Here is a 15,903-nt window from a genome sequence, read left to right as displayed (position 1 = left end):
GGAATCCGGGCCAGAATAATGCCTGGTTTGCATCTACTTGGGCTTTGAGTGCGGTGAGGATTTCCCGTGCGGCCCCGATGCAGGTCTGTAGGCCGGAGGCAGAATTCGGGCGTGGAGGGGCTTAGGGACAGAGATGGTCGGTTGATGAGGAGAATGAGGTGTTGGTAGAGGACGGTGAAGAAGGGCCCGAAGTTGAATGGTCTATCGGCTATGGCGTCTTGATCGGTTGGGGTCTTAGGTTTGGAGATCAACTGAGAGACTGTTCCACCATTTGTGGACGTCGGTGATCAGGAAGAGGACCGAGCTGCGGCGGATGGAGCGGACGAGGATGGATTTGTGGAAGAGTTCCAGTGCTCTCCCTGTGAGTTTGCCGGATTCAACATAGCTTGCGAAGGCGATTTCTCTTTTGTTCTGGAGTGGCTCGGAGTCACTCGGCGTATTGCGATGGGATTCGTGACCAAAAGATTGCTCAGCCGGTAGTTGTATTGCATCAGCACTGCTCGCTGGTGCAGAAGATGCTCTATCGTCGAGGTTGAAAGTAGACAAGCCCATTCTAAGGCCGTGTGCTCTATGTGATCCGGGGACATGGATTTCGTCGGCCCCTGGGGCGCAGACGTCGATATCGGAATCTTGTATGCCAAGAGGAAGACCAAGAGCCTGGCTTAGATACCGGTCTATAGCGTACGCACACCAGAATATCCTCTTGCGTAACTGCCGATCATGCGATGAAAGTTCCCTGTATCGGAATGGACAGCGGTGGAGACCGGCATGCATCATTGATCGTAGCATACAGCCGCCCACTGTTGATGCCATTCGAAGTGACATTTTGGCTACCAAATATAGTTGGGATGCTAGCAGTGCCTGCAGAGACGAGAGATCATTTCTAAAAGTCAGAGAACTGAGTAATGACTGCATATTGCTCGGTGATTCAATTCGAGACTCTAATGGAAGACGCAAGTCAGGCCTCAAATGGCTCGCTAAATTGAACACGCACTGAAATATCACTGTCCAGCATGTATTTCGGTGGTCTGGCGATGGTGGAATAGAATGGCTTTTGCGTTGATCGGAATAGAGCAGTTCCATTGCTTGCAGGAAGGTTGGTCCATGCAGAAAGGGAAACAATGGGTGCCAAACTTTGAAATATACCATCATGAGTTCTCTTGCGGTGTCTAGCGGCGGTGCTTGACCCAGTATCGCCGCCATTGCAGGGTCGTATTCCCATTGACAAAAAGGTTGTTCGCCCCCGGGCATCGGTGATGCTTTGACAGAGGATGGGGCAGAGCGCCTGTCATGGTGCGAGCCATCAATGCCAACGAGGGTGTCCTCTGGCAGTGGGAATTCTTGCCCGGAGGATGCATCTAACGTATCCAAGTTTCTTGAAAAAGCCTGTCGGACCGTATTAATAAAGTAAACACCGCTGGAACTGCCAACAAATTGACTCTCTTCGTTGGATTGTGCCGTCAAGGAACCGATTTCTGACGGGCCAGACGTGAGATCCGTGGACTCCATTCTGGCCAAAACATGGTGCTTTGCCAGATGTTGGATAGTGAGCAGCAGGGCTACAACGATATCCTGAGAGAAGAAGTGTCTATTGGGATCTTTGCATTGGTAAACCCCGTTCAGGGTGAGAGTCAGACTCCATGACTCGAAACCTGGTCTAGTTCGTCTTTTTATGAACAACATCCCGCTGAGTCAGCCAGCCCAATGTAGGATGCACAACTATCCATACAATCATGATATACGAAGGACGGAGCATATTCTATTCTTTTTGGCTCGTTATTCTTACTGGTTCATAGCATTTAATTTGTTACACTGTTTAAGGTAACGAGAAATTTCAAAGACTGAATATTATGGAAGACATTGCTATGAGGTGTTTCCCCAAATAGAACGAAAAGGCAACAGGCACATCATACCAAGCGCTCAATCTCTTTATTCACAGCATCCACCACTCCTTGTGTATTCGACGTGCCTCCGAGATCCGGCGTGAGGATACCAGCAGCGCATACCCTTTCCACGCAATCCATGAGCTTCTTCGCCGCCTCCTTTTCACCCAACCAGGACAGCATCTCCGCAGCGGACCAGAAAGTAGCCACGGGGTTGGCCACCCCCTTGCCAGTGATATCGAATGCACTCCCGTGTACTGGCTCAAAGATAGAGGGATTCTTGCGGGTTGGATCCAGGTTGCTGGAAGGAGCCACACCGATAGATCCAGCCAATGCCGCCGCCAAGTCGGACAGAATATCCATGTGCAGATTCGTTCCCACGATAGTGTCGATCGATTGGGCTTCGCCACCATGCGGACCGTCATTGCATCCACCAGCATTTTGTCCCACGTAACGTCGGGGAAATCCTTAGCGACTTCCGCCGCGACCTGGTCCCAGAGCACCATCCCATTCCGCATGGAGTTACTCTTCGTAACCACGGTCAGTAGCTTGCGGGGTCTGGATTGCGCGACTTCAAAGGCAAAGCGCATAATCCTCTCGATTCCCACACGGGTAAACATGGCCACCTCCGTCGCAGCTTCCCAGGGTTGACCGACGTGACTGCGTCCGCCCTGACCGGAGTACTCTCCTTCGGAGTTTTCGCGCACAAGCATCCAGTCAATGCCCTCTGTCGCAGTGTTGAGAGGGCATTTGGTGCCCGGGAATGTGCGCACGGGACGGACATTAGCATATAGCTGCAGCGGCCCACGAAGGGCTAGTAAGAGACCCCAAAGGGAGATGTGGTCCGGAACATCTGTGTCGCGTATAAGCATGCGGATGCGAGTGCAACGTCTCCGCCGGGTTTATCTAGTACTGACCTGGGGCACCGACGGCACCAAACAGCCCGGCGTCGAACTTGCGCAGCGTGTCTAAACAATCTTCGGATACATATCGGCCGTGTTCCTTGTAGTATGCAGTTCCCCATGGAATGTGGGTGAAATCGATATCGAACGTTCCAAGGGTCTTGGCGAGCTTTTCCACCACCTGGATGGCGGCGTCGACGACTTCAATGCCTATCCCGTCGCCCGGAATAGACGCGATGCGGTAGGTATGTTTCTGAGAGGCCATTTTGTGTACAATATGCGTGATTCTAGAGATCTAGTCGAACTTGTCAGATCAAGGACCCTGCATGTATTATAAATAATGTTGTATCCTGGATCTTTATGATGTGGATGAAGCCAAGCATACTTCGTCGGTCGTGTTCTGGCTGAAGGTTCATCCGTTGCGGAGTAGAAGATGCCCCACGTATACTCATTCAACAACGCGATTAGGTACCAAGATAGGGACCCATTACAATACTCCCCTAGAAAGATAGTAGATGCAGAGCGGAATGACAAGGGCTTTGTTGCCGCAGTTTGTTCCACGTTTTCATGGCCGCCTTCATATACGCACAGATCTGGCTACACGTATGCGCTTGGTAGCATTGCAATCAAACGCGTGGATGTTTCATTCAATCTTAAATCTATGCTTGTGTTGCCGAAGAAGTGTAACTGGAAATTTGATATGTACGACCTGGGTGTGGATCCAAGAACTTTCTGTACACCTTAAGACATGGACATACCGTGTTGCCTGAATTTGAATGTATAACTCCATGCTGAGTGTGGCTATATGGGAAAGCTACTTACAATGATACAGTTGGATGTCAGACATACTCTCGTACTGCACCTCAAAGGGTCCAGCTTGTCGAATTACACAGCTTCCTCGGGCTCATACAACTAAAGCCGAGGCAGCAACGGTACACCCAGGCTAGGAGCCTAGAATAGTAGTTTGAGCAACACTACAGCATAAAAGTCTCTAGAGCTTGATTCAAGAGTAATGTCTCACATCGACAATGCGGAAATGACTTGTGTGAGCATGCGTGTGACGCTGGTTCATGTCACAGTTTCATACCAACGCAGTATAAAAGCCCAGCACATGCCCGCTTAGCAGCCCATTGACAAGCTAGTCACTACAGCATTATCCATAAAGCCCTAACTCACTTACGAGTTCACCTTTCATTATGAGAGCAACTCTTCCCTTGCTTGCACTATTCACTGCTCTCCCGGCTGTCCTGGCAGCTGGAAGATGCAGAGAGGGTCTGAACTATTGCGGATCCACCTTGATCTCGCTGGGTTTGGTTGCCAATCTCCCGATGTTGTGTCTGCAAAGCTAACTATGCTCTCTTCTAGGATGGACACAGAGCGAACTGCTGGCGATTGCAGACGGAGACACCAACGTCGAGAAGGCTCTCTTTTACTGCGAGATGGACGGCATCGTCGAGTACTCTGGACCTTGTACGGTGTGCCAACGGGCCCCGGATGGACATTCTGATGCCTGTGTATGAAGCTCTTTGTGATAATCTATGAATAACTGGAGCTGATAAGTGGATTAGGATGAGAGTCAGGGCCCTTGAAGTAAGGCGCTGACGGGTCTAGCTTGGAAGCAGGTCCTTGTTGACTTCAGTACGCTGGGCCGAGACTGCATATTGCGTGTCTTCCAGTAGTGAGGACCAAATACTTTTCAATGACACGCTGTAACTATGACATTGCACTCAAGTGATGTATAGTTCTTGAACCTGAATTATACAGGGAATTATTGGAGTATGATCCCAGCTCCTTTGTAGAACACATGCCTAGTCCAGTGCATAGAGTCAAACTGATAAGTCGCATAACCCCCGCATTTCGAGCGCCAGGGACCGGGGTTCGACCCGATAGATAACAGAAAGATGGACTGGAAACCAATTGATAGAAAGGCGTAAATCGGATTTCCACCCGATATACATGGATCTAGCAAGTCGGATGCGGAGCCGACAGTTCGGGCCTCGACGCCGAGGGAAGCCACTTAAAAGCCGTTGAACGCGCTGGAATCGCAGAGACATATCATATACCCCAGAGTCTCGACGATTGCGTTATATTTCCGAAGATGTTGCTTAAAATAAGAAAGCACCTCAGCACAGCGGCGCAGACCGCCCCAATAGAAACGGACGTTTCGGCTTCATTTTTCGACGCCGCATCATATATCCCCCCGGATGCGATCTTCGCTCTGACGGCAGAGTACAATGCGGATACCTTTCCCCAGAAGGTCAACCTGGGCCAGGGGACTTATCGCGATGAGAATGGACAGCCATGGGTCCTGCCTTCTGTGCAAAAGGCTCGCGAGACTCTTCTTTCCCAAGGGCTATACCACGAATACCTACCAATTCTTGGCCTCCAAACGTTCCGCAATGAAGCCACAAAACTGGCCTTAGGATCGGAAATATATGACAAGAAACAGTCCCAGGTATATTCCAACAATCTCTTGCAGATTTTGGTTTCCACTATAATAGCAAATGCTGATAAATAACCAGCTTGCCATCTGCCAAAGTCTCTCGGGAACTGGTGCTCTGCATCTGGCAGGATTGCTTCTCCGAAGCGTTCGCAAACCGCTGCCGAAAGTGTACATTCCTTCGCCAACCTGGTCAAACCACGGCCAAGTCTTCTCGTCACTGGGATTCCAGTGTGAAACATTCCAGTACTATGATGCGGAGAAGAGAGATATTGATATAGAGGCGTATTACTCGGCGCTGAGAGCCGCGGAGCCAAACTCCGTTGTTATTATTCACGCCTGTGCTCACAACCCTACCGGTTGCGACCCCAGCAAAGAGCAATGGAAACAGATTGGCTCGATAATGAAAGAACGGAAATTGTTTCCACTATTTGATGCCGCATATCTAGGCTTCAACTCGGGAAATGTGGATGACGACGCGTTTGCTATGCGCTATTTTATAGACGAACTAGAAATGGAAGCTGGCGGTTGTCTTTCCTTTGCGAAGAACATGGGACTTTACGGTACGAGACAATGACGCCTCCTCAAGGTTGACCAAATTATGACCCTGTGCTTCGCTAACGCTATAACTATAGGTGAGCGTGTGGGTTGCCTGTTCTTCGCAACCGGGACAGCAAAGGCTGCGAGAAACACGCAGTCCGTTCTTGAGATGCTACAGCGCTCCGAAGTGTCAAATCCACCAGCCTATGGAGCGAAGATAGCAAGTACTATTTTGAGCGACGATGCCTTAAAAGAGATGTGGTTTGCAGACTTGATCACTATGAGCGGACGTATTCGCTCCATGCGACGAGCGTTGTATGATGGACTGATTAAATCTGGTAAGTTTCTCTCCCCGGAAGAATGAGTATCCTCCTACTGATACAGTTATAGGGGCCCCTGGCACATGGGAGCATCTGATACGCCAATCTGGAATGTTTGGATTCTTAGGACTTTCACCTGCAGTCGTCCAGAAGCTCAAGGGTGAGTCTTCTTCTGAAAGCCGTCTTCCTATGACCATTCTAATCGCTTCTTCGCAGACAAGTATCACATCTATATGGCGAGTAACTCTCGGGTTTCCATCGCTGGACTTAATCCGTCGAATGTTGAATATGTGGCACACTCGATTGCTGAATGTCTTAATGAATCCTAGTGCTCTGTTAGCTCTGTATAGTCGGCTACTGGCCATGATAGATGAAATATAAAGGTCCCCGTACCTAGTTAACGATGAAGGTTCTAGTAAAGTAGATCAAACTTTCCAATCCTTATCAACGTCTAGTCACATGAACCGAAGCCCTACCCCTCTCTCTTTTGCGGGGATTGAACACGCTTCTTATCACTTCATAGACAGATACCCTGAGGACTACTATTACCCACTCGCAAGAAGGTATCTCTTCCAAAAAACATATCACTATGACTAGCTCGAATCTCGTTCCTAAGCCATGGGTACCACGCGACCAACCCCCAGACATTACCCTCATCAACATCAACGTAATCGATGTAGAGGCCGGCCATGTTATCCCGAACTGTAGCGTCCATGTACAAAATGGGCTTATTGCACGCATTATGCCAGCGTCATCACTATCCAGAAGCTCCGAGGCGCCGTTCACCACCGGACCGAGGACAAAAACCAAGTTCATCAACATGCGAAACCAATATCTGTGCCCCGGATTGATAGACTGTCATGTCCATCTCACAGCCACCCCAGGAAGCACCTCACTCAGGGACATATTCGCCGCAAGCCCCAATACAATCGCATACCGCACCACTCACGTCGCCCGGAGCATGCTCCTTCGAGGCTTCACCACCGCGCGAGACACAGGCGGCGCCGATGCGGCACTACGCGATGCCATCGCAGAGGGGCTGCTACCTGGCCCGCGCCTCTTCATCGCGGGCAAAGCCCTCTCTCAAACCGGCGGCCACGGGGACTTGCGAGCCCCGTATCAGGGCGACGAGCATAGATGCTGTGGTGGACACTCGCCTGCGCTTGCCCGTGTCTGCAATGGCGTCCCGGCGTGCTTAGAGGCCGTTCGAGATGAGCTACGGCAAGGGGCGAACTTCATCAAGATAATGTGCGGAGGGGGAGTCGCGACACCCACCGATGCGCTCGACATGCTCCAGTTCACGGCCGAAGAGATTCGCGCGATCACTACCACCGCCGCATACTCCAAGACCTACGTCACCGCTCACGCCTATACGACGCAGGCAATCCGCCACGCGGTCGACAATGGAGTGCGTGGCATTGAACATGGCAACTTCATTGACCCCGAGACTGCCAGATACTGTAAAGAGAAGGGGGTGGTGGTCACCCCGACACTGATCACCTATCAGGGAATGACAGAGCCCCCGTTTGATCATTTTCTGGACGAGTTCAGCCAAGCGAAGAACCGTGAAGTTCTGGCTAGTGGCCTTAGGGCACTGGAGATTCTACGCGACGCGGGCATCACGATGTGCTACGGTTCGGATCTTCTAGCGGGTCTCCACACGTTGCAGAACCGTGAGTTTAGCATTCGATCGGCTGTTCTCAGTCCGCTGGAGATCCTTCAGTCGGCGACTATCAACGCTGCTAAATTGGTGGGTATGGAAGGGAAATTGGGCTGTATTAAGGAGGGGGCGATTGCGGACTTTCTGATTCTCAATGCCAACCCCCTCGAAGACATCACGGTCTTGGACCATGTACAGAGGTCCTTAGTGGCGATTGCCAAAGATGGGCGGATTGTTACTAGTAGGATACCTGAGTTAACAGTGGACCCTCTTTACGATCCGTTTAGGATCCCATCTGCCTGATGAATCTGGGCTGTGGAGATCGACTACAAGTAGTACTCTGCATTTGACCATTCGGAGCCGTTTCCAGAGTCTGTCTAAATAGGGCTGGTTGGGTATTGAGACCAAGAGTGGGGGTTTTCAGACCCAACATACAAACGAAGCTTTGGCCTTTCTCCTGCACTTTATGTGTTAGGGCTTGCTAGCCCAAGAACTACGCTCAAGTAGATCAACACTACACAACGTGAATGTAACTAGTTAGTTCTGCAAGCCTGTTACCAATTATAGAATGCGTTAACAGTGTGTAGACAACCCTCTACGTTTCCAAAGGATTACCTTTCCTCAGTAACGCCAAAAGCGAACTGCAGAGGAATGGCATTTCCTGCATTTGGACTGCTGATATGCACGTATGTGCTGAACAAATATAGACGCATTCATCAAGGTTTAGCTCCTACAATGATCCGGTCTCAATTATGGCTGCCCGATGTCTGATCTATACCTGTGTGGCTTTCCAGACAGGGATATCAGATGGTTCCTTTCGAGATGGAAGCTTTGAAGAGGACTAAGTTCATGCAGCCATGCTACCCATGCGTTGTCCTATACAAGAATATTTTAGTTTCTGCTATCCTGCTTGAACCTTATGGTCTATCTACATTCGCGTCTGGACCTGAAATAGGGATGTGGGGGATCAGAGAACAAACTATACATTCTGGTAGGCTGTGCACATGCAGGTATCCTTTGAGATGGACCAGTGGAAATTGTCCCACTGTCTTGTTTGAGTGTTCCAGATTCATCTAGATAAAGGTTGCTGCTACACCGAATGGGTACATGTAGATACGCCTCAATGACGCTTTATAGATAGTAGTTCACTGGTTTTTCGTCAGCAGAGTGCCAAAGCACCATGATAGTAGGGGTTATTTGGAATTTCAGTACAGGAGATGGCGTTGCCACGTAAGGAATCTTGGTGTTTCCTCCAGGATAAGTGGGCTTGTCTGAGTGCTGTGTGACTTATGCAGCGAGGTCGACAGCAAACGGAGTCCCTAGAGCTGGCCTAAGCATTCATGGGGCCCACACGTCACTGAGACTTGTGCAACTGGGCACTGGGAAAATAAAGGCATTATATCAAATTTGACCAGGCAATCCCATGATACGGTATGATTCTGTACTATGCATGCTCGCCACCGCGGTATTGGGAATATCACCCCAGCATGATTGTCCAGTGGGCGAAGGATGGGGACGACGCATCCTTGCAGCGTTAGTGTCTGACTAGTACTTACCCCTCCAGATAAATGTATTGTTGAGCTGGGCAAGCGACTAGCTGGCGCCTCCTATGCAGGAAATATAAATCGTTTCTTCTCCTACCATGCTAGTTTTCCCCACACCAAGCGGCTATTGTGATCTGCCATTTCGCATTTCGACCGGACGCGCCGGATCCTTACTGTCCCCTCAACTCGAACTACGTTCTTTTTTTTTTTTAGAACACACACACACACACACACACACACACACACACACACACACATCAAAATGCGCCCGAGGACCGCCGCGGATTTAACGTCGCCATTATCTGCGCACTTCCAATAGAGGCGGATGCCATTATCGAGCTGTTTGATGAAATCTACGACCACCAGTACGGCAAACATTTCGGGGACGTGAACTCCTATACAGTGGGAAGGATATGGACACACAATGTCGTCCTGTGCCATATGCCCGGAATGGGAAAAGTAAGTGCTGCGAATGTGGCGGCACATATGAAGTCCAGTTACCCTCAAGTCCGTCTCGCGTTGGTTGTTGGTATCTGCGGTGGAGTTCCTGTGCTGCCGTCCAGTAAGACTTCAATTCTTTTAGGCGATGTCATCATCAGCAATTCGGTTGTCCAATATGATTATGGTCGACAGTACCCAAACGGTTTTGAGCGAAAGAAAGACGGCCTAGATACACTAGCAAGGCCATGTCAAGAGATCCGAGGCCTACTGCAGCTCTTGGAAACCCACAGAGAACGCCAAACCTTCCAGAATGACGTTATCCAGTATCTCGAGGTACTGGAACAATCACGGTCAATTTGGAAATATCCAGGCAATACGTGCGATGTTCTATTTCGGGCTTCTTATCATCACAAGCATCGTCAGCAGGCTGCTTGTGTGGAATGCATATGTCTCAACAATGAAGGCCCTGATCAGATATGCCAGGAGGCTCAAAATAGTAGTTGCGACAGCTTAGGGTGTGATGAGGAGGGCATTGCCCGTCGCCGATCTGATAGTTTGCATACAGCCACGCCATCAGTTCACATTGGAAAGGTTGCCTCTGGTGACATGGTTATGAAGTCTGGAGCGCATCGTGACAGGCTGGCAACTGATGACAGCGTTATTGGCTTCGACATGGAAGGGGCAGGGGTATGGGATGAATTGCCATGCATCATCATCAAGGGCGTATGTGACTATGCAGATAGCCACAAGGATAAAAGTTGGCAAGCATATGCCGCAGCAACTGGCGCATCAGGCGCAAAAGCTTTCTTGCGGTATTGGAGTCCTGCCTCCGATGAAGGTCAGTCAACGATGCTTGACCCGTGCATTTACACTCTGCTAAGTTTAGTGAAATATAGATGCAAAGCCAAAGAACCCTCACTGGATGGTCCCTTTTGAGAGGAATCTACAATTTGTTGGCCGTCAGAATGAGATTGCGGAGCTAGAAAGATTGATAATAGAGAGGCAAGGCCCAAGCAAAATCGCGGTTAGCGGATTGGGAGGGGTTGGAAAGACCCACGTTGCACTGGAGCTGGCTTATCGTGTTCGAGAAAGAGATGTTGACTGCTCGGTTTTCTGGATCCCATGTACTAGTCCTGAAATCATTGAGCAGACTTACATGGACATCGCCCAGATGCTTGGAATGCAAGATGTTAAACCAGCAGAAGCAAAAGAGCAAGTCAAGGCATATCTTCGTCATAAGGACGATCTGAAGTGGCTTCTTATCTTCGACAACGCAGATGATATGGATATGTGGATCAAGGGGAGCAATGGGGCTCCAGCACTTAAGGACCTTATACCTCAAAGTGAACAAGGTCGAATCCTCTTTACTACTCGTAATAGAAAGCTTGCTGTAAAGCTGGCCTCCCGTGAGATCGCGATCTCCGAGGTAGATGAGGAGACTGGTGTGAAGATGCTAGAAACGGCACTGCCTGGGGAAGACGTGATAAAAGACCGCGAAACCGCCGTGGCCCTATTGAGTCAGCTGACCTTCCTGCCCTTAGCAATCATGCAAGCAGCGGCATTCATCAAGGAAAACACCATCAGCCTTGGAGACTATCTAACTCTGCTACAGGAGCAGGAACCAGAGGTGGTGGAGCTTCTGAGCGAAGATTTTGAGACAGAAGGGCGTTATCAGGATGTCCCCAACCCGGTAGCAACTACCTGGTTAGTTTCATTTCAGCAAATCCAGCAGATTGATCCACTGGCTGCTGAGTATCTCTCGTTCATGGCTTGCGTCAACCCACGAAATATACCACAGTCACTCTTGCCACCAGCAAAGTCCAAGTTAAAGCTGGTGAACGCCCTCGGGCTTCTCAGTGCCTATTCATTTATTTCTGGCCAAGCCAGGGATAGCCCTCTTAACCTTCATCGACTTGTACATCTAGCGACTCGCAACTGGATGAGGAGAAACCAGCAATTCACCCTGTTTATCTGCAAAACAGCAGAAAGGCTTAGAGACATTTTCCCCGAAGGTGACCACGCAAATCGGGTTCTGTGGCGGACATATTTACCACACGCACTGGCTTTGTTAGAAGAGGATGCGTTTAAAGGTCAGCAAGAACAATACATAGACTTGCTTGAAAATGTTGGTGACTGTCTGGTCAGTGACGGGAGATACAATGAGGCAGAAGCGCTGCTTTGCTACGTCAGAGACATACGGCAGAAGCGAAATGGGGAAGCACACCTTTCAACTCTGACCAGCATGAGCAAATTAGCATCAGCATACTTTGGCCAAGGTCGATACACGGAAGCGGAGGCGCTCAATATTCATGTGTTAGAGACCAGAAACCAGATACTGGGTCCAGACCACCCTGATACCCTGACCACTATGACTGTCCTAGTGGTGATAAACCGGCAGCATGGACGCTTTAAACAAGCAGAAGAGCTCATTATGAAGGTACTGGATAGTCAGAGCCGAGTGCTAGGTTCTGAACACCCCTCGACTCTGATCAGTACATCCAGACTGGCATCAGTTTATCTGATGCAAGGACGATATAGACAAGCTGAAGAGCTGTTTACGCAAACGATGGAGAGAATGAAGGTGGTGTTGGGCCCTGAGCATCCTGCTACTTTGTCTACAATGAACAGACTAGCCACACTCTTGAAAACCTGGGGGGCAAAACCCCAATTGAAACTAGCGGAAGAGCTGGAGAAGGAAATGATTGAGACCCAGAAGAAAGTATTCGGCCCCAGACATCCAACAACCCTGATCGGCATGAATAACCTGGCATTGACATACTGGCACCAAGAAAAATGGCAGCAAGCAGAAGAGCTCGGGACAGAAGTAATTGAGGCCAAAAGGCAACTGCTTGGATCGGAACATCCATTCACTCTGACCAGTATGAATAACCTGGCAATGATATATTCCCAGCAGGCCAAATGGAGACAGGCAGAGGAGCTGGTGACCCAGACACTGGAAAGCAAGAAGAATGTATTAGGCTCCGAGCATGTTGACACGATAACCACCATGTTGAACCTCGCTCATATTTGGAGACAAACAGGCAGACACAGAGATTCTATTCGATCCCTGGCTGAGTGTGTCCGACTCCGTGAAAAGCAGCTAGGTCCCAAGCATCCTCATACGGTGAGAGCGAGAGATATACTCAGTCAATACGAGGAGGAACTAGACCAGGACGAGAGCCAGGAATCAAGCGTGTTTTCGGAGACAGAAACCTCAGGCGACGAAACGATAGGATGAACCTTGCAATTTGCGCACCCAAGCTGGTCTTCTCGTCGGGTAAACCTTCTACCGCATGCGCTTCTCTCCCCACTCGAACACCAGACAGAATAATCGTCCTTCTTGTATGCACAGTTATCATTCTCAAGCCACGTCCCCAATTAGCCATCGTCTTGCCTTCTGATGTTGAACTACTGCACATCAAATACTTAACAGAATCTGGATAAATTGTTGTGAGATGGCTCCCTCAACGAAAGTAACGAAAGCGTCCCGTATTACAATTGCTTGTAACGCCTGTCGATTTCGGAAGCAAAAAGTGAGAAGCATATCGGTTCAAACTTTCCCCTGGACCATAGAGCTAATGTATTGTGTAGTGTAGTGGCAAAAAGTGAGGCTTGACTCTTAGCCATAACTGATATGGACCGCATTGTAACTAATAGGGTGATCTCAAGGCCAGTGTGTACCCAATGCCTCCAGCACAATCGGATATGTGACTGGCCTGAGCAGCTTAAACGGTTCGTGTGATACTCGTTCTAAGATTTGGACCGCAGAGATCTCATGCTCCTACAGTGGTCCTGCAAAAGGCTATATAGAGTCCCTAGAGCACCGGTTGCATGAAACAGAAAACGTCTTGCTTAAAGTGCTCTCTCAGATCTCGGACGCTCAGCTGTCCACCAGTATCGCTCAAGGCCAGCAGTACAGAACGAGAAACAGCAATGGCCACTTGCTGTACTCCCCAGTGCCCCGTCTAGGGAGAAGAGGCGCGGAGTACTGGAAAAGATTTCCCCTGGATACCCCCCACAATGTCCGGGAATGGCAATATGATTGTCTAGATCAAGGTTTAGAACCTTCAACGCCTAGCATCTCTGATAATAATACCAGTCTGCAATTATCAGGAGCCGAGTTTGCTGAAGAAACGATCCTTGAGCCAAGCAATCAACGCGAGCCATCCGAATACCCATCTTCGGACATGTCCCAGACTGAGTTCAACACCAAACAAGGTGAAAAGAACGGCATACCACTTTCCCCTAAGACTACAAGCCCGTCACCTCCCAATTACAGCAGAAAATCCCGAAAGCCATACCTTACAAAAGCATTTCGATCCGTGCAGAGTGATGCAGGGCCTCGGACGAGGCACCATGCCGTACAGGCCCAGCCAGAGATCCTAGAAGGGCTCACTACCACGCCGCAGGAACCCAATTTTTGGAGTGGGGCGCCATCTGTCAACTTTCAACAACAGTTTCTCTGGTAGTTGAACATTGAACTTATAACTTCACCATAGTGAACCCAACCAAAGAAACCGTGTACTGAGATTATGGCTGGCCCTTTCCATCGTACGTTGGGAATCCCAGAAATTGTAACAGAAACATCAACTATCTTGGCTAAATGAGAAAGACGATACCACTATCGGTGAGTTGTACTATGTCAAAGAAATTCCCATTAAATGATATTTTTCGATGGTTGGTTATACTAAGTTATTCGAGACATTCGGCATCATCGCCAAATCTCGCCGTCAGCTGTGGGTCACGACTTCCCTGACGCCACATGGACTTCAATGCTTCCAGTTCCGGTGTCGTGCGTCTTGATATATACTAGATCAAGGATGCCATCGTGATTGAAATCACTCAATTCCCAGAATCCATTGTTCTCCGGGTAGAAGGTCGTGCCAACCTCCTGAACGCGAGTGTTGTAGGTGGACGAGCCAGACGCAACATGCACCTCAACCTTTCCAGTTCCCGTGTTCTGAGTCTTGATGTAAGCTAGATCCAATTTTCCATCGCGATCGAAGTCGACCATCTGCCAGGCGCCATTGTCTTCTGAGTAAAATGTCGTCCCAACCTCCTGGATTCGCCTCTGGTAGTTTGACGCTCCAGATGCCACGTGCACTTCGACCTTCCCTGTGCCCGTATTACGGGTCTTAATATAAATTAGATCCAGCTTTCCATCATGGTCGAAGTCTGCCATCTGCCAAACACCATTATCCTCCGGGTAGAACGTGGTTCCCGTTTCCAGAATACGTGTCTGATAGTTGGATGACGCGGACGCAATGTGTACCTCCACCCTACCGGTCCCGGTATTCCTGGTCTTAATGTAAACAAGATCAGGTCTGCCATCACCGTCTGCATCAATCAGTTGCCACGTTCCATTATCCTCAGAGACAAATGTTGTCCCAACTTCAAGGGTGCGAGTCCTGAATCCAGATGAACCCGACGCGATGTGAACCTCTACCTTCCCAGTTCCGGTATTGGTGGTTTTGATGTAGGCCAGGTCTTCGGTGGGATTGCTGGGAATCATTTGCCATGGGCCATGTGGATCTGGAGCACTGAAGGTACTGCCGGTCTCAAGAATACGAGTCTGATAAGGAGCCCCATGAGCTGGGTTTGCGAGAATAGCCAAAGGGAGAAGAATGTAGAGGGAAAAAAGAAGTTTGCATCGCTTGAAGGTCGCCATTTTTTTTTCTCACTTTATCTGCAATGCTGAGAAGTTGTATTTTCCAGTCCAAGGCCATGTTCATCTTTTTATACCCCGTTCTTGGTACTTTGTCATATCGTATGACTTCCATCCGAGGAAACACATTCTCTGAGTGTAGATGAATGCTCCTTGAGAAACACCCCCGGATGGCTAGATTCTCTTCTGCAGCTCGTATCTGCATGTCTCTTCACAGTACAGGAACTGGCTCATTGCTAGCGCGAAAAATCAGTAAGCATGACAATAAGCATAATGCGTTTCGACATGTGATTAGATGATGGAGCAATAATGGTAATTTGTCAGACCGTCGGGGGCGAATCGCTTCAGATTCCCTGTAGCACTTCGGGCTATAATGCTTACCCCAACGTCGTATTGCAGGTGTCCTTCATGGGCTAATCATGTACCGCAAGGATAATGACTTGTTTGAGTAGATTAAAGCGCTCCCTTGACCCTGCATCAGGACTTGTCATGCGACCTTAAGGTGTTC

General features: G+C 49.4%; 5 protein-coding genes across 5 annotated transcripts; 3 read left to right on the top strand and 2 right to left on the bottom strand.

Annotated features, from left to right (window-relative positions):
• Nucleotides 1-234: 234 nt before the first annotated feature.
• Nucleotides 235-3,066, bottom strand: ANOM_003820 (uncharacterized protein; the record flags this gene model as incomplete). The annotated part of the gene is made up of 5 exons (XM_015549077.1): nt 2,801-3,066; nt 2,410-2,736; nt 1,914-2,350; nt 1,147-1,572; nt 235-711 (listed from the first exon to the last, which is right to left on the bottom strand). Exons 1-5 carry the CDS (start codon nt 3,048-3,050, stop codon nt 235-237), a joined length of 1,917 nt encoding a protein of 638 aa, XP_015408410.1. The 5' UTR covers nt 3,051-3,066.
• A 915-nt stretch (nt 3,067-3,981) lies between these two features.
• Nucleotides 3,982-6,414, top strand: ANOM_003819 (putative aspartate aminotransferase; the record flags this gene model as incomplete). Its single annotated transcript, XM_015549076.1, has 7 exons — nt 3,982-4,093; nt 4,151-4,299; nt 4,752-5,240; nt 5,308-5,788; nt 5,861-6,103; nt 6,156-6,245; nt 6,302-6,414. The coding sequence occupies 7 exons, from the start codon at nt 3,982-3,984 to the stop codon at nt 6,412-6,414; spliced, it is 1,677 nt and encodes a 558-aa protein (XP_015408432.1).
• Nucleotides 6,415-6,488: 74 nt separating this feature from the next.
• On the top strand, nt 6,489-8,048 carry ANOM_003818 (uncharacterized protein; the record flags this gene model as incomplete). Its single annotated transcript, XM_015549075.1, has 2 exons — nt 6,489-6,494; nt 6,609-8,048. The coding sequence occupies 2 exons, from the start codon at nt 6,489-6,491 to the stop codon at nt 8,046-8,048; spliced, it is 1,446 nt and encodes a 481-aa protein (XP_015408433.1).
• Nucleotides 8,049-9,730: 1,682 nt separating this feature from the next.
• On the top strand, nt 9,731-14,199 carry ANOM_003817 (kinesin light chain; the record flags this gene model as incomplete). Its single annotated transcript, XM_015549074.1, has 5 exons — nt 9,731-10,568; nt 10,627-12,923; nt 13,322-13,335; nt 13,400-13,462; nt 13,518-14,199. 5 exons carry the CDS (start codon nt 9,731-9,733, stop codon nt 14,197-14,199), a joined length of 3,894 nt encoding a protein of 1,297 aa, XP_015408436.1.
• Nucleotides 14,200-14,471: 272 nt separating this feature from the next.
• Nucleotides 14,472-15,398, bottom strand: ANOM_003816 (FG-GAP repeat domain-containing protein; the record flags this gene model as incomplete). Its single annotated transcript, XM_015549073.1, has 1 exon — nt 14,472-15,398. One exon carries the CDS (start codon nt 15,396-15,398, stop codon nt 14,472-14,474), a length of 927 nt encoding a protein of 308 aa, XP_015408437.1.
• Between the last annotated feature and the right edge of the window lie 505 nt (nt 15,399-15,903).

This window comes from Aspergillus nomiae (assembly GCF_001204775.2).
Source record: "Aspergillus nomiae NRRL 13137 chromosome Unknown contig00079, whole genome shotgun sequence".
Taxonomy (NCBI): Eukaryota; Fungi; Ascomycota; class Eurotiomycetes; order Eurotiales; family Aspergillaceae; genus Aspergillus; species Aspergillus nomiae.
The sequence above is the reverse complement of the archived record's forward strand: the minus strand, read 5'-3'. Positions and strand labels throughout refer to the sequence as shown.